At 45.8% G+C, this 26,251-nt stretch overlaps 1 protein-coding gene and 1 pseudogene across 2 annotated transcripts; one reads left to right on the forward strand and one right to left on the reverse strand.

Moving 5' to 3' along the window:
- The first annotated feature begins 704 nt into the window (after nucleotides 1–704).
- POLD2 (DNA polymerase delta 2, accessory subunit) lies at nucleotides 705–26,194 on the forward strand. 2 transcript variants are annotated; one of them, XM_066639228.1, is made up of 11 exons: nucleotides 705–756; nucleotides 2,014–2,270; nucleotides 9,594–9,715; nucleotides 13,396–13,519; nucleotides 14,950–15,064; nucleotides 19,015–19,213; nucleotides 20,916–20,996; nucleotides 22,300–22,457; nucleotides 24,269–24,396; nucleotides 25,275–25,376; nucleotides 25,895–26,194. In XM_066639228.1, the coding sequence occupies exons 2-11, from the start codon at nucleotides 2,051–2,053 to the stop codon at nucleotides 26,056–26,058; spliced, it is 1,413 nt and encodes a 470-aa protein (XP_066495325.1). In that variant the 5' UTR covers nucleotides 705–756; nucleotides 2,014–2,050; the 3' UTR covers nucleotides 26,059–26,194. The 2 variants fall into 2 exon arrangements, with proteins under 2 accessions (XP_066495325.1, XP_066495326.1); XM_066639229.1 differs by lacking the exon at nucleotides 705–756 and adding an exon at nucleotides 904–992.
- LOC136662818 (5S ribosomal RNA) lies at nucleotides 16,119–16,235 on the reverse strand (annotated as a pseudogene).
- Nucleotides 26,195–26,251: the final 57 nt, after the last annotated feature.

Raw genomic sequence — 26,251 nt, forward strand, 5'->3', positions numbered from 1 at the left:
TAGACTGTTTAAGATATGTTAATATGTTTTATGATATTGCAGAAGAACAAAGTAATTTCAATTTAGGGTTCTGCACTTGCTGCATAACTTTCAATATCTGTTTTTATTATTTGTCTGTTTGTTTTATGTTCTAGGGTGCATAATGGTGATATTGTATGTTCAAGGTTTTCTGGCTTTGTGTCTTTTAATTTGAGTTGTCTTAATTAAAAACAACAAATTTTTAATTAAAGGTTGTCTTAATTAAAAGCAAGTTGTTTTAATGAAAAACAACAAAAAGAAATAAATAAAATTAAAGGGAGGCGGGTTTGTACCAAACAAAAGGACAACATAACTTTTTTTAAAACCCTCTTAAGTTTTTGTTTCAATCTAAATTATTCTTCCCTTTCATTCATATTAATTGGGATTTTAGCAATAATGAAAAAAGTCTTAAATGACTGAGTGCAAGTCCTGTCTTTAATTCTATAAGGGTTTTTTTTTGGGGGGGGGGGGCGAGATATTGGTGCCCATGAAAGCTCCCACAAAGGCCAGGGCTTCTCTCCTGCCTCTTTCAAGGACAGCTGTTGCTTTGATCCCCTAACAAGGCTGCAGACTGAGCCCAAAGTGATCAATGAGTTCTCCCCTTCTGGCAACAATGGAATCGTCAGTCTAGACTCTTCGTAAGTCTATGGCTGGGAAAGCCCAGCCTGGTGTACATCACATCCTGCAGGCGCTTTGGAGCTCCCATTTGGCGCCCTTTGCTCTACCTGCGCAGCCCAGGTGGGTGGGACGGTGCTGGGCTCCTCCTGGGAGAGGCAGCCAGAGGTGGTGGGTGGCTGTGGAGGTCTGGGCAGTGTGGGTCATCTTGGGGGGCTTCCCTTGTCTTTTTTCCTGGCAGAGCTCCTGTGCCTTTGAGAGATGCATGGCAGGCAGAAGTCACACAGGTGGTGCTTTGGTCCTCCCAGGAGATGCTTCCCCTGCCTTTAAGGGATGCATGGCAGGCAGAAGCCACACAGGTGAAGCTCACTGTGGTCCCCCCAGGAGATGCTTCCCTTGCTTTGAAGAAATGCATGGCAGGCAAGTGGGGCTTTGGCCCTCCCAGGAGATGCTTCCCCTGCCTTTAAGAGATGCTTGGCAGGCAGACAACATACAGATGAGGCTTTGGTCCTCCCAAGTGGTGCTTCCCCTGGCTGTAAGAGATGCATGGCAGACAGAAGTCACAATAGGTGAAGCTTTGCTCACTGTGGTCCTCCCAGAAGGTGCTTCCCCTTGTCTTTATGAGATGCATGGCAGGCAGAAGTCAAACCAGTGAAACTTTGCTCACTGTGGTTCTCCCAGGGCAGGGATAGCCAGCCTTTCAACTTTAGGGCTCCTGGACCTTTAACAATTGTGTAGAAGAAATAATTTCAGCAGGTGCTGCTTGTCATCTAACAGATAAGTTGCACATGGCAAGCTGCAGTTCTTTGCCTCAGACTGTTGGCCAAGAGTCTCTTCAAACTGGGAAAGGCCATGCTGCACAGCCTGCCTCCAAGCAGGCCGCTCAGAGGCCAGGGTTTCCCACCTATTGAGGTCAACTCCTAAGGCCTTCAGATCCCTCTTGCAGATGTCCTTGTATCACAGCTGTGGTCTACCTGTAGGGCACTTTCCTTGCACGAGTTCTCCATAGAGGAGATCCTTTGGGATCCGGCCATCATCCATTCTCACGATGCATTCTCAACACAGGCGGTGGCTAGGTCATAATATATACCACATTTAACCAAAAGTCATCACAATGCAGTTTACACAGCAAAATAAAAAAAATTGTATTAAATAAGTGTTAAGTACTTTTGAAAACTCAGAAAGTGCTATATAAATACTACTGCTGCTGACGATTGCATTCTTTTGGTCTAACCTACCTCAAAGGTTTGTTGTGAAGGGGAGACAATGAAATTACAGTACATGTATGCTTTCCTTAGAGAAAGATTGGGGTTTAAATATAACAAGGACCTGGAGAAAGTTCAGGTCTCCATTTTAATTTTCTTTGCCTTTCCCTTTCAGAAACCTGCTGACCAACCTGGTGACCCTCCCGTAGGCCATGTTCTCAGAACAGGCTGTCCAGTCTGCTGAGAGCCTCTTGACCTCCCCATCTGCTACAGTCTCAACCTTTGCCCGTGTGCCTGTTTCCACCTATACCAATTGTTCACAGAACTTCAGGCTCGGGGAGCGGACCTTCAACCGACAGTATGCCCACATTTATGCCACCCGGCTTATCCAGATGAGGCCATTATTGGTGGAGAGAGCCCGGCGCAAATGGGGTAAGTTTGGTCTGTAGGGTGAGTTCCTCATGTGACTATGTGATTTTTCAACCTTATTCACCACCCAATGCAGTAAAAGGCAGCCTACTAGAAGAGAGATTACTAGGCTATGATCCTGAGCATACTTAACCAAGAAGTAAATTTTTTCTGAATAAACAGATTGTGGCACTAATTGGTTTTAAGTCCCTATCCTTCAGTGTATCTGAGCTGTGAATCTCATCTCTCCAATTATTACTTGGTTCCTTTTGGGATAAATGGTTTGTTCCACCCAAGGGCTTGCAGTGCCCAGAACTCTAGCCGTGTAGGAAAACAGCGGAGGTTGCCAAGTCTGGGCTTGGAAAGATTCAGAAACAGTGGTAAAAAGTGAATTTCCATGAAGCAAGGTGCACTCAGGTGTATCAGATATCACATTTCCTGGGGCAAAGAAATAAAGATCAGTGACTCTTCCCAGCTTAGAAACTCTCTCTTTAATTTTTTTTTTAAGGCAGCGGTATCCATTCACTGCCACACACCCTACCCCTTCAACAGATCACTCCCTACCACCCAGGGAATCTGCAAGCTGCTGAAAAGCATCTGCAGAGCAGACAGACCTTTTGTGTTTTAGGCAAGTGAGCCAATTCCTTGTCCTTGTTTCAGTGAAACAATCTTGTCTGGTGGTAATCAGCAGGTGTTAAAAGGCAGTGAGTGATAATGGCCTGACTGTCTTGGTATAAACTAGAATTGATACAGCAAATGAGGGAGATGTATTCCTGCTTATTACCTGGGGGAGTTTTCAGGGACAGATCATTTGATACTTTGCACTTGTGAGGCTGAGTGAAGTGGTTACCTAGGGCAGTGAATTGATGGAGAGGGTCTCCTCCTCCATCTCAGTTGCTGTAGCCCACTGCTCTCCCCTGTGCTTCCTCTTCTGCTCCATTCCCCTCTCTGTTTTCAAATCCAGGGAGCAGGAGCTGTGGGGCCAGAGGGAGGGGGTGTCCTGTGACATGCTACTTTGGGCACTGAGAGGTTCAGAGGCTCACCAAGGCCCACTCAAGCATGTAATTGCAATTTGACCTGGTGGATTCATTTTGAGCCTGTGTGTAGTGAGAGTGTCTAGGATTGTGTCCTCCCCAGCCAGCTGCTGTGACAGGTCCTTCTCCACCATTACATTAAATATGGTCCCAGGTGTGTAGTTCTGATCTTGTCATCTTCACTCCAGGGGAGATTGTATGATTTGCTCCATGTTATATTCCTTGCTTGTTCCTAGTTGCCTTACTAACTAGGCAAAGAAGCACCTTCTTAAAGTGATGTCATCTTATATTTAGCAGGGGGAGAGCAACTGTCCCTCTCACCCCAAAATGGCATCTTTTCCAGTGGCTGTTGCTGGTGTCTCATCATTTATTTTTTTTTAGATTAAGAACATAGGAACAGCCCCACTGGATCAGGCCATAGGCCCATCTATGCTAATTGGGTAAGAGGCAGGTAACCCCTGTAATTGGGTAAGAGGCACTTTTTCAAGTGGGTGCTCCTTTTTTTTGGTTGGGGGAGAGTAACTGGTCCACCTCACCCCAGCACTGTCTGTTGCAGTGGCTGTCTGCTGGTGTTCTTTTGCATCTTTTTAGATTGTGAGCCCTTTTGGGACAGGGAGCCATTTAGTTATTTGCTTTTTCTCTGTAAACTGCTTTGTGAACTTTTAGTTGAAAAGCGGTATATAAATACTGTTAATAATAAATAATCTAGTCCAGCTTCCTGTATCTCACAGCGGCCCCACCAAATGCCCCAGAAGCACACCTGATAACAAGAGACCTGCATCCTGGTGCCCTCCCTTGCATCTGACATAGCCCATTTCTGAAATAAGGAGGTTGCACTTACACATCATGGCTTGTAACCCGTAATGGATTTTTCCTCCAGAAACTTGTCCAATCCCCTTTTAAAGGCATCCAGGCCAGATGCCGCCGTCACCACACCCTGCAGCAAGGAGTTCCACAGACCAACCACACGCTGAGTAAAGAAATATTTTCTTTTGTCTGTCCTAACTTGCCCAACACTCAATTTTAGTGGATGTCCCCTGGTTCTGGTGTTATGTGAGAGTGTAAAGAGCATCTCTCTATCCACTTTATCCTTCCCATGCATAATTTTCTATGTCTCAATCATGTCCGCGCTCAGGCGTCTCTTTTCTAGGCTGAAGAGGCCCAAACGCCGTAGCCTTTCCTCATAAGGAAAGTGCCCCAGCCCAATAATCATCTTAGTTGCTCTCTTTTGCACCTTTTCCATTTCCACTATATCCTTTTTGAGATGTGGCGACCAGAACTGAACACAATACTCCAGGTGTGGCCTTACCATACAACGGCATTATAATAGCTGTTTTGTTCTCAATACCTTTTCTAATGATTCCCAGCGTAGAATTGGCCTTCTTCACTGCCACCACACATTGAGTCAACACTTTCATTGACCTGTCCACCACCACCCCAAGATCTCTCTCCTGATCTGTCACAGACAGCTCAGAACCCATTAGCCTATATGTGAAGTTTTGATTTTTTTCCCCAATGTGCATGACTTTACACTTACTGACATTGAAACGCACCTGCCATTTTGCTGCCCCTTCTGCCAGTCTGGAGAGATCCTTTTGGAGCTCCTCACAATCACTTCTGGTCTTCACCACTCAGAAAAGTTTGGTGTCGTCTTCAAACTTAGCCACCTCACTGCTCACCCCTGTCTCCAGGTCATTTATGAAGAGGTTGAAGAGCACTGGTTCCAGGACAGATCCTTGGGGCACACCGCTTTTCACCTTTCTCCATTGTGAAAATTGCCCATTGACACCCACTCTCTGTTTCCTGGTCTATAACCAGGTCTCAATCCAGGAGAGGACCTGTCCTCTAATTCCCTGACTGTGGAGTTTTTTCAGTAGCCTTTGGTGAGGGACCGTGTCAAACGCCTTCTGAAAGTCCAGATATATAATGTCCACGGGTTCTCCTGCATCCACATGCCTGTTGACCTTTTCAAATAATTCTAAAAGGTTCGTGAGGCAAGACTTACCCTTACAGAAGCCATGCTGATTCTCCCTCGGCAAGGCTTGTTCGTCTATGTGTTTTGAGATTCTATCTTTGATGAGGCATTCCACCATCTTACCTGGTATAGATATTAGGCTGACCAGCCTGTAGTTTCCTGGGTCCCCCCTCTTTCCCTTTTTAAAGATCAGCATGACATTTGCTATCCTCCAATACTCTGGCACCGTGGTCATTTTAAGGGACAAGTTGCATATTTTAGTCAAGAGATCATCAACATCATTATTCAATTCCTTAATAACTCTAGGGTGGATGCCATCAGGGCCCGGTGACTTATTGATCTTTAATTTATCAATGAGGTCTGAAACATCTTCTCTTCTAACTCTATCTGACTTAAATCCTTGGTCAGGAGGGGCTGTTCGGGCAGCGGTATCTGCCTGAGGTCTTCTGCCGTGAAGACAGATGCAAAGAACTCATTTAATTTCTCTGCCATCTCTAAGTCTCCTTTTATCTCCCCTTTCCCTCCCTCACCATCCAGAGGGCCAACCGCTTCTCTGGCGGGTTTCCTGCTTCTAACATATTTGAAGAAGCTTTTATTATTCCCCTTAATGCTGCTGGCCATGTGTTCCTCATAGTCTCGCTTGGCCTCCAGTATCACCTTCTTACATTTCTTTTGCCACAGTTTATGTTCCTTTTTATTCTCCTCATTAGGGCAAGACTTCCATTTACAGAAGGAAGCTTCCTTGCCCTTCACGACCTCTCTAACTTGGCTGGTTAGCCATGTGGGCAACCTCCTGGACTTAGTTGAGCCCTTCTTTGCGGTATACACCTCTGCTGGGCCTCTATTACTGTTGATTTGAGCAGCCTCCATGTACTTTGTAGAGACTGGACTCTTTTTACTTTACCTTTCAACCTCCTTCTAACCAGCCTCCTCATTTGAGGGAAGTCCACTTGTCAGAAGTCAAGGGTTTTTGTGAGAGACTTGCCCGGTATTCTTCCCCCGACATGCATGTCGAAACGGATCGCAGCATGATAACTATTCCCCAATGGCTCAGTAACATTGACATCTTTAACCAGGTCCTGAGTACCGCACAATATTAAATCCAGAGTCACCTGTCCTCTGGTGGGCTCCATGACTAGCTGCTCTAAGGCACAGTCATTTAACATGTCAAGGAATCCTGTCTCCTTTTTGTGACCAGAACACAAATTGACCCAGTCAATATGAGGATAATTGAAGTCCCCCACGATTACAACCCTGTCCCTCCTTGTCACCTCCCTGATCTGTTTCCTCATTTCAAGGTCCCCTTCTGGGGACCTTTGTAAGCCCTTTGGGGCAAGGAACCATTTACTGATTTTTTTTTCCTATATAAACCACTTTGTGAACTACTTCTGTTGAAAAGTGGTATATAAATATTCTTAATAATAGTAATTATTATTATTGTGTGCATGGGCCCAATTTCAGTGTCATGTTCCAAAACATGCACAGCAGGCACATCAGGATAGTAGAGGATAGGAAAGGCTCCTAATCCACTGTTACATGTAGACTCTGCTGCTGAAGCCTTCAAGTGAGTTAAGAAGGATTGTCAGCTTCCGTGGGAGGAAACTGGAGGCCAGAATGTGATACCAGATCATAAAAGGATCCATCTGAAATGTTGTAGTTCTTGAAAGACAGAGCCTTTGTCAATTGTAAAAAATCCCTATAGGGATTTAGTATAGCCTGCCTGTGTAAACCGCCTTGAAATAAAATTTGAAATTTCTTGAATTTGAAACTTGAAATTTCTGAGGAGAAATCTGAAGACCATGAAAGGCGGTATATAAATACCTGTATTATTATTAATTTGTATAGACTGCCACCTGAACACCTACCTTGTGCTTCCTTGCTCACTTCCTTCATATCCCTTCTTAATACCCACAAAAACACATATACCTTCTTAAAACCCACAAAAGAGCATTTGACTCCATGCCTTGATCCCTATTCTCTACTGTCACCAAGTCTAAGTCTGAAATCCTTGAGAGAGGACACACTCTCAAATGTTGTGACATCTTCAAGAATTTTGTTCTCTCTATCTGTATGTTATCTTCATAGACTGAATGGAGAAGACTCTAGTCAATGAACCTTATTATATAATTAATAAATCTATATCTATATACCACCTTTGAACAAAAAATACAGGTGTACCCCCATATCCACAGGGGGTTCCATTCTGGAACCCTCCTGCAGTTAACTGAAACTGCAAAATACCAGGGAACATTCCCCCACACTCCAAACGTAAGAGGACCAGAGTTCTCCTTACCTCCAGAGGGGTTAATCTTTTTAAAAGCTGCAGTTCTAGCAGATCGAGTAATATTCGCCTTTCCTGCCAAAGAGCTGAAAAAGCCATTAAAGTTTGGATAGAATGTGATGTAGCTCTCACTGGCGGTCACTAGAGTGCAGCCGTCTCTTCTAAGATCAATGACACATTGCAATTTTTCACTAATCGGGCTGTACTAGGGTTGCCTCATCTGCGTGCGAGATGCAGTGGTTCTAGTTCAGGACCAAACTTAATGTTTGATCCAAATGTTGCCAGGGATGGTCCTCCTTATGACTTTACCATCCTGGAATGCAAGCGGAGAAGGGGAATCGCTTGTTTGAACAGATCAGTTAGTGGGCTAGGCTCAAAGCTGCCACCTTGGCATATAAGGTTTCCACAAAGGTTTTTAACATGGGGGTACTTTCACATGATTCATCTCGTGCATTCTGGAACACTGTGAATCCCAGAAGACGGCTGTACCGCCAACCATTTTGAAAATCTGAATCTGCTCTAATGCTTATGCAGGAATTCTTTCCCCATGAGTCCTTCCAGCTGGCACTCTCCAGTATTTCCAAACTCCCTAGAGACAATCATTGCCTGCTCCCAGACCCTGCAAGCAAAATTCCTGCACTGATCTTGCACATATCCTTGATCAATCTGTATTCTTTTAAGGGCATCTCAGGAGTCAATGTGGGTGATCTAGCTGGCATAGCAGCACAGCTGGGAAAATGGTGTGATAGTACAGAGGAATCTGAACTATTTTTTTTCCAGCTCTGATAACTTAAAAAAAAGTCAAATCAGTTTTCCTTGTTGTATGAGAAACACGAGAAATGAATTAGCTCCCCCCCCCCCCATTCTAGAGTGATTATGGGGGGCATGAGACTGTATAGAGACCTGATGGGTCAAATGGGTCTTATTACTAGGCTAACAGTTTGAAGGAAAATCTATTGGAATTGTCCTGGGAAACAGATGATAGAAGATTTAATAAGGCAGCATCATTAGAGTTCAGAGATTGAAAATATGGGTCTTTGCCCTGCAGCGCTTACAATCTAGATCAGTGATTTTCAACCTTTTTCATCTCATGGCACGCTGACAAGGCACTAAAATGGTCAAGGCACAAGACCAGGTTTTTGACAATTGACAAGGCACACCATACTGCCAGTGGGGGCTCACATCTCCCATTAGCCCTATTAATAAATGACCTTCCCCCAAATTCCTGTGGCACACCTATGAACCACTCACGGCACACCAGTGTGCCACAGCACAGTGGTTGAAAATGGCTAATCTAGTTCAGTGTTTCAGACTATAGGCTAGGAACCACTAGTTGGGTCATGAGCCAATTTCAGGTGGATCCCCATCCATTTCAATGTCTATTTTATTTTTTAATATATTAGACTTGATGGCACCATGGTCTGTGACTGCATTTGGAGAAATGTTACACACCTGTACTTTGAACAGGCTACTATGTATATGCTTTTAACAATGATAGTCAGTGGGGCTTACTTCCGGATAAGTGCATAGGATTGCAGCCTTTGGGATGTTTGGGGAATTTTTAAAAAACAGATCAGCAACTGCTTGTGAGGATTAGGAGGGTTCTTTATTTTAAATAAATATTTATACTTATTGTAAACTTTTAATATACTTAATTTGATTTTTCGTATTGGAGTGTTAAAAATTTTCCTGCTTGATGATGTCACTTCCAGCCATGACATCGCTTCCAGTGGGTCTCGACAGACTGTTGTTCTAAAAAGTGGGTTCCAGTGCTAAAAAGTTTGAGAAACACTGATCTCGATAGTGACATGAGGGAGATGGCAGAGGGAAGAGTGTCTGCAAGAGGGGTTTCTGCAAAAGATCTCTATTTCATGTTTGGTTATAAGTGTTTTTCCCTTTAGTGTTATAGCCTGATAAACACCCTAACAGAGCCGTTCAATGCATATCTACTCAGAGGCCAGTCCCTTTGTGTTCAATGGGGTTTACTACCAGGAACATGTGGGATTGCAGCCATAATCCCTGAAAGCTCCTGCCTATCTCTTGTCTTCCTTTTACAGGGAGCAACATTACAGTGAAGAAGCTATGCGAGTTGCAGATCGGGGAGAAGTGCTGCGTAGTGGGGACGCTCTTCAAGTCTATGCAGCTTCAGCCCTCCATCTTGCGGGAAATCAGTGAAGAGGTAACGGAAGGATGGGATTAAGGTGGTGTGAAGCCACTGCGTGCTGAGCCAGCCCCATGGCTTGTCTTTCCCAGTTCTGTCTTCTTTGTTGGCAGCATTCCTCTGGTTTCTCCCACACTTGTTACCTGAGATCCTTTAACTGGAGATTTCAGAGCTAGGATCTGGGTAAGGGGAGCTGTACTGGCAGATAAGAGGAACCGTCCACACACATCCTGTAGCTCTTCTGGACTGTGTTGCCTGTGTTTTGATTTTCTGACTTCCCTGTATGCCATTAGCACTGGCAAGAGCCGTGACGTGTTGCCTGTGTGGCGTGCGGCTGTCGATCTAGCTGAACTGGCATGCCTGAAGAACGCCCCATCTGGAAACCTCTTATCCCACTGGCAATCTGGCCTGCCCCTTTTAGCGAGCTGAGTTAACTTCGGAAGGATGAATGTTGAGTAATAAGTTTAACTCGCCCTGATAATGAACTCCATTCAAGCAGCGCTTTCGTGATTGTAAACACATGTGTTGGAGCCGACCCACCAGAGATTGGCTGCAAGAAGTCGTTGACCAGATGAGTAACATCATTTTTGGAAACCGTTCCCAAGGCTGTTGCTTGCCACAGCCCTGAATGCCAACAGCGCTTAGAAGGAAACAATTTATGAATTATGTCTTGCTTTTTATTTGGTTCTAGAAAGTCAGCTCCATTTGTCATAAGATGTCTCTCCCTTTGCTTTGTCTTAGTCTTCATGTTAAATGAAGCGCTAAGTTGTATTGGTTGGGAAAATAAGTTCACATGGCTCTTAAGAAATGTACAGCAAGTGTATTATTCTGGCACATGCGGTCTCCAGAACCAAAAGACCTCAGGAGCTTTAACCTGAGTTAGTTTCCTTGCCAGCAGGGCTGGCTCAAACCCCCACTGTGCCTGAGGTGCAAGTCACCATCCTCCACCCCAGTTGCTTACCTGTGTGTGCACCTCCCCATTTTCTGTGTCCTCCTCCTGCTTACTCCCCAATTTTAAAAAAGCCTGGCAGAGCCCAAGGAGTGGGAGAGGAAGTATGTGGATGATAGCAGAGTGCTGGCCTAGACTGTTTCCAGGAGACAATCTAGCCAACCTTACTGCTGCTTCCAAGGCTCTGCTGGCCCCTTTAAGAATCACAAAATAAGTGTGTAGTTTAGGAGAAGGTAGAACAGTTTTGTCCTGCTGGCGTGGGACCAGGGCTAAATGAACCAGGGGGAACTGGTTGTTGGCAGAGGTGGCAGGCAGGCTTGGGGTGAACGGTGAGAGGTTCCACACAGTCTGCCTCGTCTGACCTAGTTGTTGGCCCGGCCCTGTTTGCCAGTGTGTGATAGAGAAGATTATGAGACCAGTGTGGAGAAGAATTGCCATGGGAAAGAGTACCTCTTTTTCCAGAGTGCTTCAGTGTGGGTGCTTACTGTCTGCGGTGTGCATGTAGTCCTGACTGAGAAATCTGTGTGTGTAGCACAGGCACTGGGCAGGATTGTACATGGTATTTAGTAAGCAACTCTCAGAATTATGGGGAGGGACCATATCATATTGGAAGAGCGCATGCTTTGCATGTAGAAGATCCCGGATTCAGTTCCTGGCATTTCCAGGTAGGGCCCGAAACCTTGGAAGCCTCAGTATAGACACTTCTGAGCTCAATGGACCAATGGCCCAACACCCACAGAAGCATCTGTCTATGTTCTTAGATTTCCCATGCTCCTAAGATTCCCAAGTGGTGCGCTCTGCTAACCACACTACTAAGGTTTCCCAAGTGGTGGGGTTGTTAGTCCATGGACAGGGATCATGAAAAGGGCAAGTGCAGCAGAGAGTTCTTGACTGCCATGCATGCGTTCTCTCTCTCTCTCTTTTGCTCTTGCCTTCTTCACACCCCTGTGCACATGTTAGCTGGGGGGCAAGGAAATGTGTGTTTCTGAGTTGATAGATGGCTGATGAAGGCATAGGGTGAGAAGAATGGCTCGGTCTATACACATGGTTCCCCTTGATCTGTATTAGGTGGCTGACAACAGATCACTTGCTGGCCAGGATGGAAGCAAAAATAGGCCAAGCAAAGGAGGTGAGACTCTTCCCATCTCTGCCAGGACTGCTCAATGTGTTGCTAAGTTCTGAATTCTTGGCCACCCCTTGTTATCAATTGCTTTCTGACTCTTCCCATCAATCGATTTAACATGCAGCCAAAATGACTGCATGGAAGCTTTTTTGCAAATGCGGTTTCAAAAAAGCATTCTTAAGTAGTTTTACATTTTGGCTTGTGGGTTTTATTATACCAGCCTTAGTCTCCTCCTATGCAGTGCTGTGGCCAAACTCAGTAACTTTTTTTAAAATAGAAGAACCATAAATAGATGCTCAATAGATTGCCTGCCTCCTTCTAGAAGGAACAGCAGCACTTGGGATGTTAAATGCCATAATTCATATGAAGGGCCCTGGTTATATGCCAGAGCTTGCCACCCTCAGTGAGGGAAGCTGCAGAAGATGAAGTGATTGTTAATATTAAAAATTAAAAATTATTCTCATTCCACTTTTCCAAGTTCCAGGGTGCCTAACCAAAAACCAGAAAAAAAAATGAAATATATAAAGTGACCATCAGGTTATTAGAATATAGTATTAAAACACAGTGAAGAGAGACTATTAGATGAGAATTCTCAGCCATAAGCAGAGATGGGCACTCGATTCGAAATGACTTGACCCAAATCGCAAAAAACACAGTTTTTGGCAACTTGAATTGAGTCATGGACATCAGGTCCAGTGACTCAGATAAGAGTCATGACTCGAAGAAGCTCGAGTCCCTATTCTGAGTTCCATATGTATGTGTTCTTGCTCACTTTTTTGACGCTGTGGATGATCTGGGAGCCGATGGCAACAGCAGATGCGGTGGGAGGTAGGAAGGGAGGGTACATGGTTCCAGGAGGTGGGGGTTGATGGGAGGAAGAAGGCTAAGGGCGCAATCCTAACCCCTTATGTCAGTGCTTTCCAGCACTGGCATAGCGGTGCCAATGGGACGTGTGCTGCATCCTGCAGTTGGGTGTCACTCACGGAGGCCTCCTCAAAGTAAGGGAATGTTTGTTCCCTTACCTCAGAGCTGCATTGCCCTTATGCCAGTGCTGGAAAGCACTGACATAAGGAGTTAGGATTGCGCCCTTAAAGTTTGTTTGTTTTGATTTTTGACTTAAGGACTCGTTTCTCAAAATAACTCACGACTTCGCTCAAAATGACTCAAAATTTTCTGTGAGTTGAGTTGCGGCGACATACTCTATGACTTGCAAGTCGAATAATGGGGTCACTGACCTGTGAATCAACTTGGGCTCAGTGACTGGTGCACATTCCTGGCCACAAGCCTTCCAGAATCAAGCTGGCAGCCTCTAGAGGAGGCCTTGAGAAAGGAGCAATTTTGCAGTCGCCAGGGCAACTGCAGTAAAGGCCCTGCACTTTCTTGCTCATGTTATCTGCCAAAGGCAAGGTGCTTTGAGTGAGGACCAACTTGTTGCTGCTGCTAGTGGCTTTCTGCAGGATGAGGTGGTCTAAAAGATTGGTGGGCCTCAGGCTGTGAGAGGCTTTATGGACGAGGATCTTGGGCGATGCTGGGGTGGTGGGCAAAATGTCTCCTGTCTGGGACCAGGTTCAAAACTGTGTAGCCTCTGCTGCTTTTTCATGGGACGATGTTGCGTTGCCTTCATAGCACAACCTGCCACCGCAACCTCTCCGCACCAAGTACATCCACCCGTCGGACGAGCTGATCTTGGAGGATGAGCTGCAGCGGATCAAACTGGAGGGAGCTGTGCAAGTTGACAAGCTGGTGACTGGTAAGATGATGGGAGGTGGGCAGCAATAGGATCAGTGGCAAGGTGAGGTGTTCAGCCTAAGCTGCTCCTTTCAGTGCCCTGCCCAGCAAACTGATGCAGTGGCTTGCAGGATTCTGTGCTAGCCAACTCCATTCACCTTTTGCCTTCCAAGCATACCTTTAGCAGAGCTGCACATGTCGTTTAGGAAAAGCAGGGTTTCCCAGCCCATGTCATAAAATAAATGCATTGGAAGTGATGGGGAAAACACTTGTGGGTAGAATTGGAACGAGGGGGCAGGGGGGGAGAGTGATTTGTAGAGGAAGAATTAGAGGGCATGGGAGGGGTTAAGCAACCAATCTGTCTGCCCTGAGATTGTCTGTCTGAATCTATAAGATCCTAGTATGATAAAATGAGAGGATGTTTTTAGGGCTCCCATCCTCTCCCTTTGGAGAGGGGCAGTCACTGTTTGGCTCATAGAAAGCTGCTGTTTGCGGAGCCTGGCCACTGGTCCATTTAGTACAACATTGTCAGCACAGACTGGCAGCAGTGCTCCAGGGTTTGAGATACAGGTGTGTGTCTCTCTCTATCTTACCTGGTGATGCCGGTGTTTGAACCTGAACTTCTGCTTGCCCTAGCTATCTGATGATGGGCAGTCTTAGAAAGCTGTTGGAGATGGAAGAAGGAAATGGCTTTCCTGATCTGGGTTGGCAACCTTCAGTCTCGAAAGACTATGGTATCGCGCTCTGAAAGGTGGTTCTGGAACAGCGTCTAGTGTGGCTGAAAAGGCCGATTCGGAAGTGACAATCCCTTCCACACTGGGAGCAAGTGCAGTCTCTCCCTGGTCTGTCTCTCCGGCTATGGGCCTTCCTTCTTTGCCTCTTAGCCTCAGACTGTTGGCCAAGTGTCTCTTCAAAATGAGAAAGGCCATGCTGCACAGCCTGCCTCCAAGTGGGCTGCTCAGAGGCCAGGGTTTGCCACCTGTTGAGGTCCACTCCTAAGGCCTTCAGATCCCTCTTGCAGATGTCCTTGTATCGCAGCTGTGGTCTACCTGTAGGGCGCTTTCCTTGCACGAGTTCTCCATAGAGGAGATCCTTTGGGATCCGGCCATCATCCATTCTCACGACATGACCGAGCCAACGCAGGCGTCTCTGTTTCAGCAGTGTATACATGCTAGGGATTCCAGCTCGTTCCAGGACAGTGTTGTTTGGAACTTTGTCCTGCCAGGTGATGCCGATCACATTATCCTGATCACATTATTAGGATTGAAGCAAAACCCAGGCCTCTGTTGTAGGAGGACGAATGAATGAATGGTGAGAGAGATCTGAATGTGCCATTGGCAACACAAAGTGTATTGTGTCTCCCACCCGGCACAAATGCAGAACACTTGCTTAGTGCCCAGAAGGATTAGCTGTGCCCTGTTGTAACTCTGCCCCTTCCTGCTGCTTACCCAGGAACCATCCTGGCTGTTTACGGCTCAGAAAGGGATGACGGCAAGTTCCTTGTGGATGATCATTGCATTGCAGACATGCCAACCCAGTTGCCCATGATGGGACCCAGCACTGACAGGTGAGACCATACTTAGCTTCTCATAAGAAGAACAATAAGCGGGGCTTTACCTGGTTGCACTGAGGGGCCCGTCAAGCTTGGCATCCTAGAGTCAACCACAGCCATCATGGAACAAGGAACAGTGCCCCACATTCTCCCCATTTCTTTGTTCATTCCTGTGTACACAGTTTTGAGGAAAGGACTTTTTTTATCCTCTCTAAGGATCTTCTTGTGCTATTACAAAAGAATAGTCCTGCTGGGTCAAGTTAAAGGCCCATCTAGTCCAGCTTCCTGTTATCTCACAGCGGCCCACCAGATGCCCCAGGGAGCACACCAGATAACAAGAAGACCTGCAAGGCTTCCTGGGAATTGTAGTTAAGAACATAAGAACAGCCCCACTGGATCAGGCCATAGGCCCATCTAGTCCAGCTTCCTGGACTAGATGTGAGATATCACAGAGGCCCACCAGATGCCCCAAGGAGCACACAAGACAACAAGAGACCTGCATCCTGTTGCTGCTGTCCTGCATCTGGCATTCTGAAGTGCCATAGTTCAGAAACCAGGAGCTTGCACATACCCATCACACCTTGTAACCTGTGATGGATTTTTCATCTAGAAATCTGTCCAATTCCCTTTTCAAGGCATCTATTATTATTGTTATCAACAGTATTTATATACCGCTTTACAACTAAAAGTTCACAAAGCGGTTTACAGAGAAAAATCAAATAACTAAATGGCTCCCTGTCCCCAAAGGGACCCACAATCTAAAAAGATGCAAATGAATACCAGCAGACAGCCACTAGAACAGACACTGCTGGAGTGAGGTGGGCCAGTTAGGCCAGGTGCCATCACCACATCCTGGGACGAGGAGTTCCACAGATTAACTACAGGGCCAGAACACTCAGGCCACAGAAGGCACTGGTCAGTTCCTTTTTCTCGTGTTCTAGAGTAAACTCTGCTGCCTAGTCCCAAGGCCTTCTGTATCAGGAAGGTTGTCTAGAAAGAGCTCCTAACCTGGCCACTGGTTGGTTGGTTGGTTGGTTGGCAACCTTCAGTCTTGACAGACTATGGTATAAGCCTACAGCACCCGGTATTCCCAGGCAGTCTCCCATCCAAGTACTAACCAGGCCTGACCCTGCTTAGCTTCCAAGATCAGATGAGATCAGGCATGTGCAGGGTAACAATTGCTGCCCTGGCCACTGTAGCTAGAATAAATTAAGCCAGTGGTTCTTAAACATTTTAGCACTCAGAGTCGCTTTTTAGAATGACAATCTGTGGGGCCCCACCAGACTTGATGTCACTAACCTAGAAGTAATGTCAAGGCTGGAAGTGACATCATTAAGCAGGAAAACCTTAACACCCCCCATACGACCAGATCAAATCAATTAAATAAATTAGAAGTTTACAATAAATTCAAAAAATTATTTATAATAATCAAGTCTCCTAACCCTCCCACACAGTTGCTGATCTGTTTTAAAAAAAAAATTCCCCAAACATCGCAAAGGCTGTTCTGTCCACTTACCTGGGAGTAAGCCCCATTGACTATTATTGTCAAAAGCATATACGTAGTAGCCTGTTAAAAGTACAGATCTGAAACATTTCCCCAAATGCAGTCACATCCCATGATGGCATCAAGTCTTAATATAGTAAAAATACACATTGAAATGAATGGGAACCCACCTGCAATTGGCTCACAACCCACCTAGTGGGTCTTAACCCACAGTTTGAGAAGTGCTGAATTAAGCCCAATAAAGGAAATGGCCATGGTTTGCTCTGATTATACAGTTTTGTGTAGGAGAGATTTTTTTTTTTTTAGTGGGGGAGAATGTTGTTGGTCATGATGGGGATCTGAATTTGGAGATCAGGTAAAAGTGGGAGCTGTTTGATGTCGTACTGACTTGGAGGCATGTGAAAGAAACATGAGTCCACACCATCCTTTTTAAGGAGAGCATTCTTTTTTTGTTTTAAATCCCAATCTACATGTTACTTTTTCCCCCTGTTGCTTTTAAAATAGATGCATGGAATTTCCGGACTAATGTTCGTTGTGTTTCTTTTACTTTTGTCTTTGTGGCACTATAAGTTGTAAAATGGATTTTTTTTTAATGTAATACAAATTTTCATGCTTTCAATCTGTGGTTTGGAGGACTCTGAGCTGCTTCAAAGGCCATGTTTTGGCAGAGAAGCAGGATATAAATAGCAAGAAAGAATAATAAAATTGGGAAACAAAACAAGATCCCATGTTAGGATTAGGATAGCCTTTGTCAGTCAGGTTCTGGGCCTTAGATTGCCTGCTAGGGATAACATTTTCTGCCTTGTCAGTACCAGGGTTGTATTGGATACTGGTAACTCATTGGTCAGCCAGTTCACTTTACCCATGTCTGACTCTTGACTTATGGAAATATTTTTTTGCCCACATTTAAAATACAGCCCTTACTTCAAAGAGTTCAGGATGTGTACATAGTTCCTCTTTGACTTCACAACAACCTTGTGAGGTAGGTGAGGCTAAGAGAGCAACTAGCCCATGATTACCCAGGAAGCTTCATAACTGACTGGGGATTTGAACCTGGACCTTCCAGGTCTAACTCCCAAACCACTACACTGTCCTGGCTCTCCAAGAATCTCTCCTCTTTCTATGGGTGGTGTCAAGCAGGTCATCCACTAGTAGAAATGCTCTTGCAGAAGCAAAAGGATTGTTGCACAAGGTTTGCATGTGGAGTAAGTCACCTCTGTTCCAGAGTCCTTTGTACATCAGTGGCAAGCATTGTACATTGCGTTGCATTATCTCTTTCACAAGCAGTTCGTCTTCCATGAGCATTTGGACAACATTGAGTAATGCCCTCCCCCCAAAAAACCTCTTTCCTTAAGTGCCACTATGTGGTTACGACCTTACAGGGTCAGATTAAGCTATGCTGGGACATGACAAATCTCAGAAACCCCACATCGAACACTATTCCCCCCCCCCCCAAAAAAAACTGATCATTCTAACAGAAAGGAAAACAAATATAAATGTTTTATGTTTGTATATATTTATAGGTGAAGGTGCAATGATTCATTAAATCCTACAAATTAACTCATTAAACTCTACATATCTTGCACTAACCGTATTTACATGAGGAAGTATTTCCAGCTTAAAGAACTATCGTCCTTATGGTTTCTTAACTGGCATATATTTAAAAAAAATACTTTCATTTTTCAGCTGATTATTCAAAGCTTGAAACTTCTGTACTTGGAGGCCCTGAATAACATGAGGCCTTAAGTTGTAGCTTCCTTAGCTTATGCCTAAATCCAGCCCTGCGACCCTGAAAGTTTAGTAGACGCTGCCATACTTTCCCAAATCTTTCAAAAACCCTAAAAAACTTGATCATTTTGCCTGTCCTGTGCTGGGATGTTCCAGAAGCCCAATTTTGACTGTTCATGTCCTGACAATTGTTGTGCCAAGTGGTTAGACTCCCTGACCATAAAAATCAAGATAGCAAATTTTATTTATTTCAGGATTTATGTACTGTCTTTCTCTGTTGTTGAGACAGCATTCAAGGTGGTTTACATGGTCCGGCTAAGTCAACCACCATTTTTCAATGGGGTTTTTACGAATGTATTCTGTGAATCACAGAATCCTCAGTCACCAGGTGTTGCCTTCACAGTGTGGTCATCTCCTTTGGCTGCATGCCTTTGAACTTCAGTAGGCAAAGGTAAATCAAACCTGGACAGGTCCTCATGGTCGTTCTCAGTTCTTTGCTGGCTGGCCTACTCACACACTCCTCGCACTGTGTGGCTAATCAGGTCAGTGGCCACAACAGGTACTGCAACTTGTCATAGCCTGGCATTCTGTCTCCCATCCGAAAACACAACCATAGATTCGCTTGCTTAGCTCTTCAGGCAGTACCAGCAGCTCAACCATTAATCCACTCCTCCTGCCTGCCTATTCCATGGCATGAGCACTTGGCACCCATGGTTCGTGTCTTGTCCTCCAGGTTTGTCTTGCTGGTGTCGGGCTTGGGCCTCGGTGGCAAGAGCGGAGAGAGTCTCCTGAGCATGCAGCTCCTGGTGGATCTGGTGACAGGGCAACTGGGCGCCGAGGGGGAGCAGTGCAGCGCAGCTCTCATCTCCCGTGTCATCCTGGCTGGCAATCTACTCAGCCAGAATACCCAGAGCAGAGACACTATGAACAAGGTGAGGATCCCCAGACCTTTCTGTAAACTGAGCACATGCCTTTCCATTGCGGTGAACTTATGAGGCTCTCCTGCGTGGCCCACTGACAAACTGAGACGTGGTTTGCCAGAACATGCAAGAGGTCCTTCTCTGCCTGCGACACTCCCTGCCTTCCCCCTTTCTGATGGCTTTTCATTGTCTTGTGAAAAGGCTGACATTCGGCCTGCTGGCTTGGGGTGTTGGTGGTCTTATTCTTCAGCTTTTTGGCAACAACAGAAAATACTCTCAGTGTAGACTTAGCAAGGAAAAAATGGCTCCCTGTCCCAAAAGGGCTTGCAATTTGAAAAGAAACACAAGGAAAAAATGCTGTGCTGGGGCTGAATAGGGACAGTTGCTGTCCTCCTGCTAAATTCGAGAGAACCACCCTTGGAAAAGTGCCTCTTGACACAGCTAGAGCTTTTTAAGTCACTCACTCTCTGGGTTTCACTTTCGTTGTGGAATATATCTTGCCTCTTTGTCCCTTTTTAAATTGTGTTCTTGTCTTGATGGCCCTGTATTTAAAATGTGTTGGCATCCCTTAAATGGAAAGGCATGGTGGTATTTTAATAAGCAAACAGACTGGACTATCTTGAACTGGACTATCTTTCTTCCATCTTGAATCTCAGGGCATGGCCTTCCCAGAAGGTCTCACATCCATTCACTGACCAGCCCTGTTTGGCTTCAGTGAGGTTCTTGCATCATGTGTCTTTAGATCAGGCTCTGGACCCCTCCCCCGCACTATTAGATGGTTTCTAATTGGCCAGGTATGCAGTGATGCTTGATGCATTTCTTGTGGCAGGGAATAACCAGAATGAAACCTGTTATTGAGAAATGTGATGTGATCGGATACCTGCAAGATATCTGCTATGTACCTTTGGATGTATTCTTTTGGGTTTACCGGAAGATTCGGCACTTCAGAATTCAGGGTGTGTTTGAACTCTACCCTATCCCCAGACACCGGTCTCCCAGACAGTGGGAATTGTAGGACTGTAATTTTCGGAGCTGTCTGTTCAAACTGTGTCCACTGCTATGTCTAGTTCTCTGTCACGCCAGTCTCCCTCAACCTCCAGGGAAAGAGATGCTATAAAAACTCCCAAGGCAAATTATTATACTTCTTGTATTATTATTATACAAATAATTGTATACTTCTTGTATTATTATACAAATTATTATATGGTGTGTTTTGAATTCTGACACAAACCTGAACAAAAACCTTTATTAGAACTCCCCGGTGGTGTCAGATGGTTTTGGTATCAGCTCAAAAACGTCCTGGTTTTGTCTCCTCCTGGTGATTTAACCTGTTTCTTCCCAGCCCACAGGTATACACATCTGGTCCCTGTTGCATATATGCAACGTTGGGCAGAAATGGCTTAATGGGAGCAAACCACTTCCCCCAAATACCTTTTGCTCTCTATATGTGGGAGACATCCTTCTCCTGAGCTGGATGTTACCTATCTCCTTGCCTTCTCTTGAGGCAAGCATGTATCTTTTTGAAGCACAATATAGTATCATTCCTCTCTTCGCTTTGTTTGTTTGTCTGCCTGCCTACCTGCTGTAAGCAAAGCCTAGCCATCGATAGCTGAATTCTCAACCTGAATGTCATCTCTCGACGTCTCGATTATACCAGAGAAATCATGAAAGTTCCTTTCCTTTGGCCTTGATCTGCTTGCGTGCTTTCTTCCAGGCCAAGTATCTGACCAAGAAGACTCAGGCTGCCAGCGTGGAGGCTGTGAAGATGCTGGATGAGATTCTGCTCCAGCTGAGTGTGAGTGAATGTGCTTGAACCTTTTTTCTAGAGCCAAATTTTTCAAACCTTTTTCTTATGCTCAGTGTGCTTCGTTCCGGGGGGATTTGTTGCTAAGCGATCCTTTTGGACAAACTAGCTGTCTTTGAAGACCATGTGCACCCAAGAGGTGAGGCCATATCAACGTATCGGACAGTATGTTAGGGGCTCCCATAGACATCAAAGCAAACTGCGCACGCAGCTTTTGCCTCTAAATAGGAAATTTCTTGTTTCTCAGCACTGTTGGTCAATGCAAGTGGGGTTGGCAGCCAGCCCTCTGCCTTCTCCACTCTTAGGCCTTCCTGTTGCACAAGCACCAGGTTTGATGTTGGTTACAGATTTCTTCATCCTCAGAATGTGGACTCCCCTTTTTAGAACTCCCCTTTTCAGCGGAGGGCACCAGGAGGCAGGTTGTGTCTGTTGTCTGGTGTGCTCCCTGGGGCATTTGGTGGGCCACTGTGAGATTCAGGAAGCTGGACTAGATGGGCCTATGGCCTGATCCAGTAGGGCTGTTCTTACGTTCTCACGTAGAAGTAGTGCAGTGTTTCTCAAACTGTGGGTCGGGACCCACTAAGTGAATTGTGAGCCAATTTCAGGTGGGTCACATAGCACCTGGCTTGGCTGCCATTGAAGATAAAGAACTGAAAACACAGGGTACAGAGCTGCTGGGCAGGGGAGGACTCCCGGTGGGAGAGAGGCCTGGTGTTTTGCCCAGAATAGGTGGGAAGATGGGATGCTGGAAAGTGGGGGAGGGCTATGCGATTGGAGAAGGATCCAAGTCTGCATTCTGCTTTGACTTCTGAGCTGGAATGTTTGAATTCTGAGCTCTGCAAAATAACAGCATGAGCATGCTGTGGAATGGAACCTTTGGCTTAGGTTTGAAGCCTAAATTGATGATGTCACTGGTCATGACATCATTTCCAGGTTAATGACATCACTCCCGGTGGGTCAAACAAAGGGTCCTGGTGTGAAAAAGATTGAGAACCACTGAAGTAGTTCATTGCTGACTCTTCTGGTTGTGAAGGCAAGCCCCCAAACCAAGCAGAGCCCTTGTGTTGCATGCAGAAGGTCCCAGATTCAACCCCTGGCAACATCTCCAGTCATGACAGTGACAAGTTCCCCTGACTGAAACCTTGGAGAGCTGAGAGTGGAACAATCTCTACTGAATGAGTTGAGCTGTTCACTGCTTAAATTTCTCTCTTGCTGCTGCCTGTTCCCCTGCTGTTTTTGTCCAGTGAAGGGGACGCATCCTGGGGCTGATGGTTTGCCTGCTTTTCCCTTACAGATGTCTGTCCCTGTAGATGTGATGCCTGGTGAGTTTGACCCCACCAACTACACACTTCCTCAGCAGCCTCTGCACCACTGCATGTTCCCCCTGTCGGGTGCTTATTCCACACTACAGCTGGTCACCAACCCCTACCAAGCTAACATTGATGGTGTCAGGTAAAGGCAGTTTCCCCAGCTCCCTGGTGACTGTTCCAGAGGTGGTGGTGGTGCTGGTGGCCCTTTTTGGCTTGCAAAGTAGGGGGTGTATCTCTTGCACCTGTTGGGAAGCTGCACTCATGGACTCAAGAGGCGTAGATTCTATGTGGTTGTCCCTTTTGACTTGCTGAGTAAGATAGCAGGAGGACTGGTACAAACCTGCTAAGAGAGAACCAATGGTGATGTCATGGTTAGCTTGTTTGACTAAGAAATATGTTAGATGTTGTATCTGTGTTGCATCTACCATAGAAGTCATGGTTACTGACATGAATTGTCAGTGTGTTTTCCTTTCAATCTTAATAATCCATATTGATTTGTGGTGGCTTTTTTAGTGCCACATGTCATTCTGTTTTTTTAAACTCATTTTAAGATTGTATCCCATGCTGCATCAAAAAACTAGTAAAAATAAAAAGTTGTGAATATTAACCAGCCATCCTTGCCCTTCTTAAAAATGGCAGCTTTGCAGTGTGAAGCAAAATCATCTCTATGCCAATACTTTAATGGGCAACCATAGAGAGTTGGGTGCCCAGACAGCCTCTACGTTATTAACTTTTGCAACCTGATCTGGAGGAAAAATGGCACTCTCCCACATAATCACAATCCAATGCCAGATGCAAGGGAGGGCACAAGAATGCAGGTCTCTTGTTATCTTGTGTTCAATAGGTTTCATGCGTTAAAAATTGGTCACTGTGTTTAATAAAGAGCGCAAGTTAAATCCAATTGCAAAGTTATCGTGCACATGCCTGATCTCAGAAGCTAAGCATGGTCAGGCCTGGTTACTGCTTGGATGGGAGACCACCTGGGAATACCGGGTGCTGTAGGCTTATACCATAGTCTTTCGAGACTGAAGGTTGCCAACCATTGTGAGTGTAAATAGAATGCTAGATGCAGGGAGGTGGCAGTGTGGTGCAAGTATCTTACAGTCTTGTGTGTGCTTCCTGAGGCATCTGGTGGGCCACTGAGATCCAGGAAGCTGAACTAGATGGGCCTTTGGCCTGATCTAGCAGAGCTCTTCTTCTTACCAAAATCAAAGCACGTCAGGTCATCGCAGATGAGCTCAAGGTAGATCCCTGAGCTGGAACACCACACAGATCCACATGTGGCAACACTTCAGAAATAATGATTTTGAGTCATCAGTGAATCACAAAGTGAGCATCAAATTTAAGCTGGATCTAAGAACCCGTCATCTTACTGTGCAGTGTGAGGTGGTAGAATTCAGGACTGTCTCACTTCAGATTTCTGGTGTGGGAGTCATTCTGTTTGATTCTGCTTAAGGCAGGGGGTTGGCCTAGATGCCCTATTAGGCCCCTTCCAACTCTATGATTCCTGCTCCTTTGCAAAGAATATCTTGCATGTGATAAAAAAGCACATTGGAGGAAAGACTTAGCACAGACTTGTTCCTGATTTCCTTTTTTTGATGTTTTGAGGGAGGGAAGGATTCAAAGATACAGCTTCCATCCTGCAGTCCAGAACTCTCCCACCTCACTCTGCCTGATGTGTGCATTGGGCCTTAGACAGGAGAGATTCATGATCAAAGCTCTTATTGCCATAAAACTCACTAGGTGAACTTGAGCTAGCCGTTATCTCTCAGCCCAGCCTATATCTCAGGGTTGGTGAGGTTGGGGTACCACCCTATGCTCCCTGTAGAAGGGTGGAATAAATGCTAATTAAAGCAAATGCTAATAATGCTACAGAGTAGTGTTGCATTGCTGCACTGGGCTCTGGTCTTGGCCTTCAGCTATGAATCATTTTGGTTGCCTGCCTCTGTCCAGGTTTTTGGGAACATCTGGTCAGAACATCAGTGACATCTTCAAGTACAGCAGTATGTCCGACTACCTGGAAATTCTGGAGTGGACCCTGCGGATTGGACATATCAGCCCCACAGCCCCAGACACACTTGGTAATTTCACCATGGGAATCTCTTTTGGCACTGGAGGGGGAGGGGTGGCTGTCATGTAGCTGGATGGGCCAGGGCAGCTACATGAAATTGCTTCCTCGCAGGAAGATGGAGCCACTGGGTGTGTATTGGGGGCTGGGAAGGCTGGCCTGAATGACTTGGGGAGCCTTGTACATCTAATGCAGTATTTGTAGCTCTATTTTTTGTGGTTCTCTCTTTGTCTTAATACCACCATGCATTTATACAGTGCCTGAACATGTTGAGAACTTCACGTGTCTAATTTGATGTTGACCTTACAGTAACTCGGTAAGGTCAGTAGGTAGTATTCTCCCCATGTTGCAGCTAGAAAGGCTGAGGCTGAGAAATGAGTAGCTCACCTACAACCACTTAATGCAGGGCTTTTCAAACTGGGGTGTTGCGATGCCCCAGCCTGCGGGCCCTGGGCCCTGCCCCCTTAAGGGGCAGGGGCAGCCTGGAAGCAGGGAGGAGGCAGCGGAGTGATCCCCAGGATCGCACTGCTGCCTCTCCCCTCCTCTGCTGCCTCCCCCCTCCTGCCCATGCAAGAACTTAGTGGCTCTGAAACTTTCCCAGAGTTTGAGAACCACTGACTTAATGAGTTTGTGCCAGAGGTGAGCTTCAAACCAGGGAAGGCCCAGTTTTGTAGCTCAGTCTCCTAGCCACTACACCCCACCAGTTTTTTTTTCCCAGTAACACGATGCTTAATGTCTGCTCAACTTCCCTTCTTATAAGGTTGGGTATTCTGGGAGTAAGGAGGTCTTGCCATTGTGCAAACTCTTGATTTTTCACCTGTCATGTCCTCTCTTAACTCTGATTGTACCTGGCAGGTGGTGTCTTAAAAGCATTGCTTCCTTCTCCCGCAGGCTGCTATCCATTCTACAAGACTGACCCCTTCATCTTCACAGACTGCCCTCATGTCTATTTCTGTGGGAACTCGCCTTCCTTCAAATCCAAAGTAGCCAAAGGTAAGTTAATGAAATGAGTGGATCCTCTGCCAGCCAGCAGCTGGGGGTGAGGCAGATCACCTTTAGTGGCTTCTTCTGAGAAGCTTAAGGTCTGTTTCCTGATACCTGAAAGGCTTCACCTTTTACCTGGTGGTGCTGTAGCCCAGTGGTCTTCAACCTTTTTCATTCCCATATTCCTACAACGAAGGCTTTGAGACTCCATTAGGATCCCGACCCCAAGGCTGAAGAACACAGGTTTAGTGTGTCAGTGTGGGAAAGTAGTTGCTTCCAGCCTCGGTCAAAAGGTGGGTGAGTGGGGGTATGTGTGTATGTATTTTATAGCTGACGCTGTTGGCCACACAATCATCAAATGGAAGTGACATTAGCAGGGATATCTCCTTGTCTGCTTTATGTGCATGCCTTTTATCTATTAAATGGCTCTAGCTCTGTTTTAATAGCAATGGTCTTTCATCTTATGCAAGGGGTTAGATGAATTACGTCAGGCCATTCCCACTCCTGTTTTCTTTTCTGCTGTGCAGGTGAGGATGGTCAGAAAGTCCTGCTGGTAACCCTCCCTGATTTCAGCACCACACAGACCGCTTGCTTGATCAACCTGCGCGACCTCACTTGCCAGCCAATCAATTTCTGTGCTTTTGGTGCCAATGACGAAGAGGAAGAAGGAGCCATGGAAACTGGCCCCTGAGAGACAGGTAGCATCTCACCCTCTTCTTGAAGGACATTCATTCAGAATGCACCACTCTGAGCCATACCCTGTTGTTCAGTATACTTGAAACTCAGGCTCATACCACGGACTATAATAAAATGTACCATTCCCTTTCTCTTGCTGTGGTTTTGCCTCTTTGGTGAAATTTGGATCTGGATAAATTAGAAGCAGA

This window comes from Tiliqua scincoides, chromosome 11 (assembly GCF_035046505.1).
Source record: "Tiliqua scincoides isolate rTilSci1 chromosome 11, rTilSci1.hap2, whole genome shotgun sequence".
In the NCBI taxonomy this organism is placed as follows: Eukaryota; Metazoa; Chordata; class Lepidosauria; order Squamata; family Scincidae; genus Tiliqua; species Tiliqua scincoides.

Bases quoted from the DNA above. Each gene is read 5' to 3' on its own strand.
- POLD2 (XM_066639228.1), top strand. From the start codon at position 2,051: ATGTTCTCAGAACAGGCTGTCCAGTCTGCTGAGAGCCTCTTGACCTCC. The intron at 19,214-20,915 runs GTGAGGATCCCC...GCTTTCTTCCAG, and splicing joins GCAGAGACACTATGAACAAG to GCCAAGTATCTGACCAAGAA. The intron at 25,377-25,894 runs GTAAGTTAATGA...TCTGCTGTGCAG, and splicing joins CAAATCCAAAGTAGCCAAAG to GTGAGGATGGTCAGAAAGTC.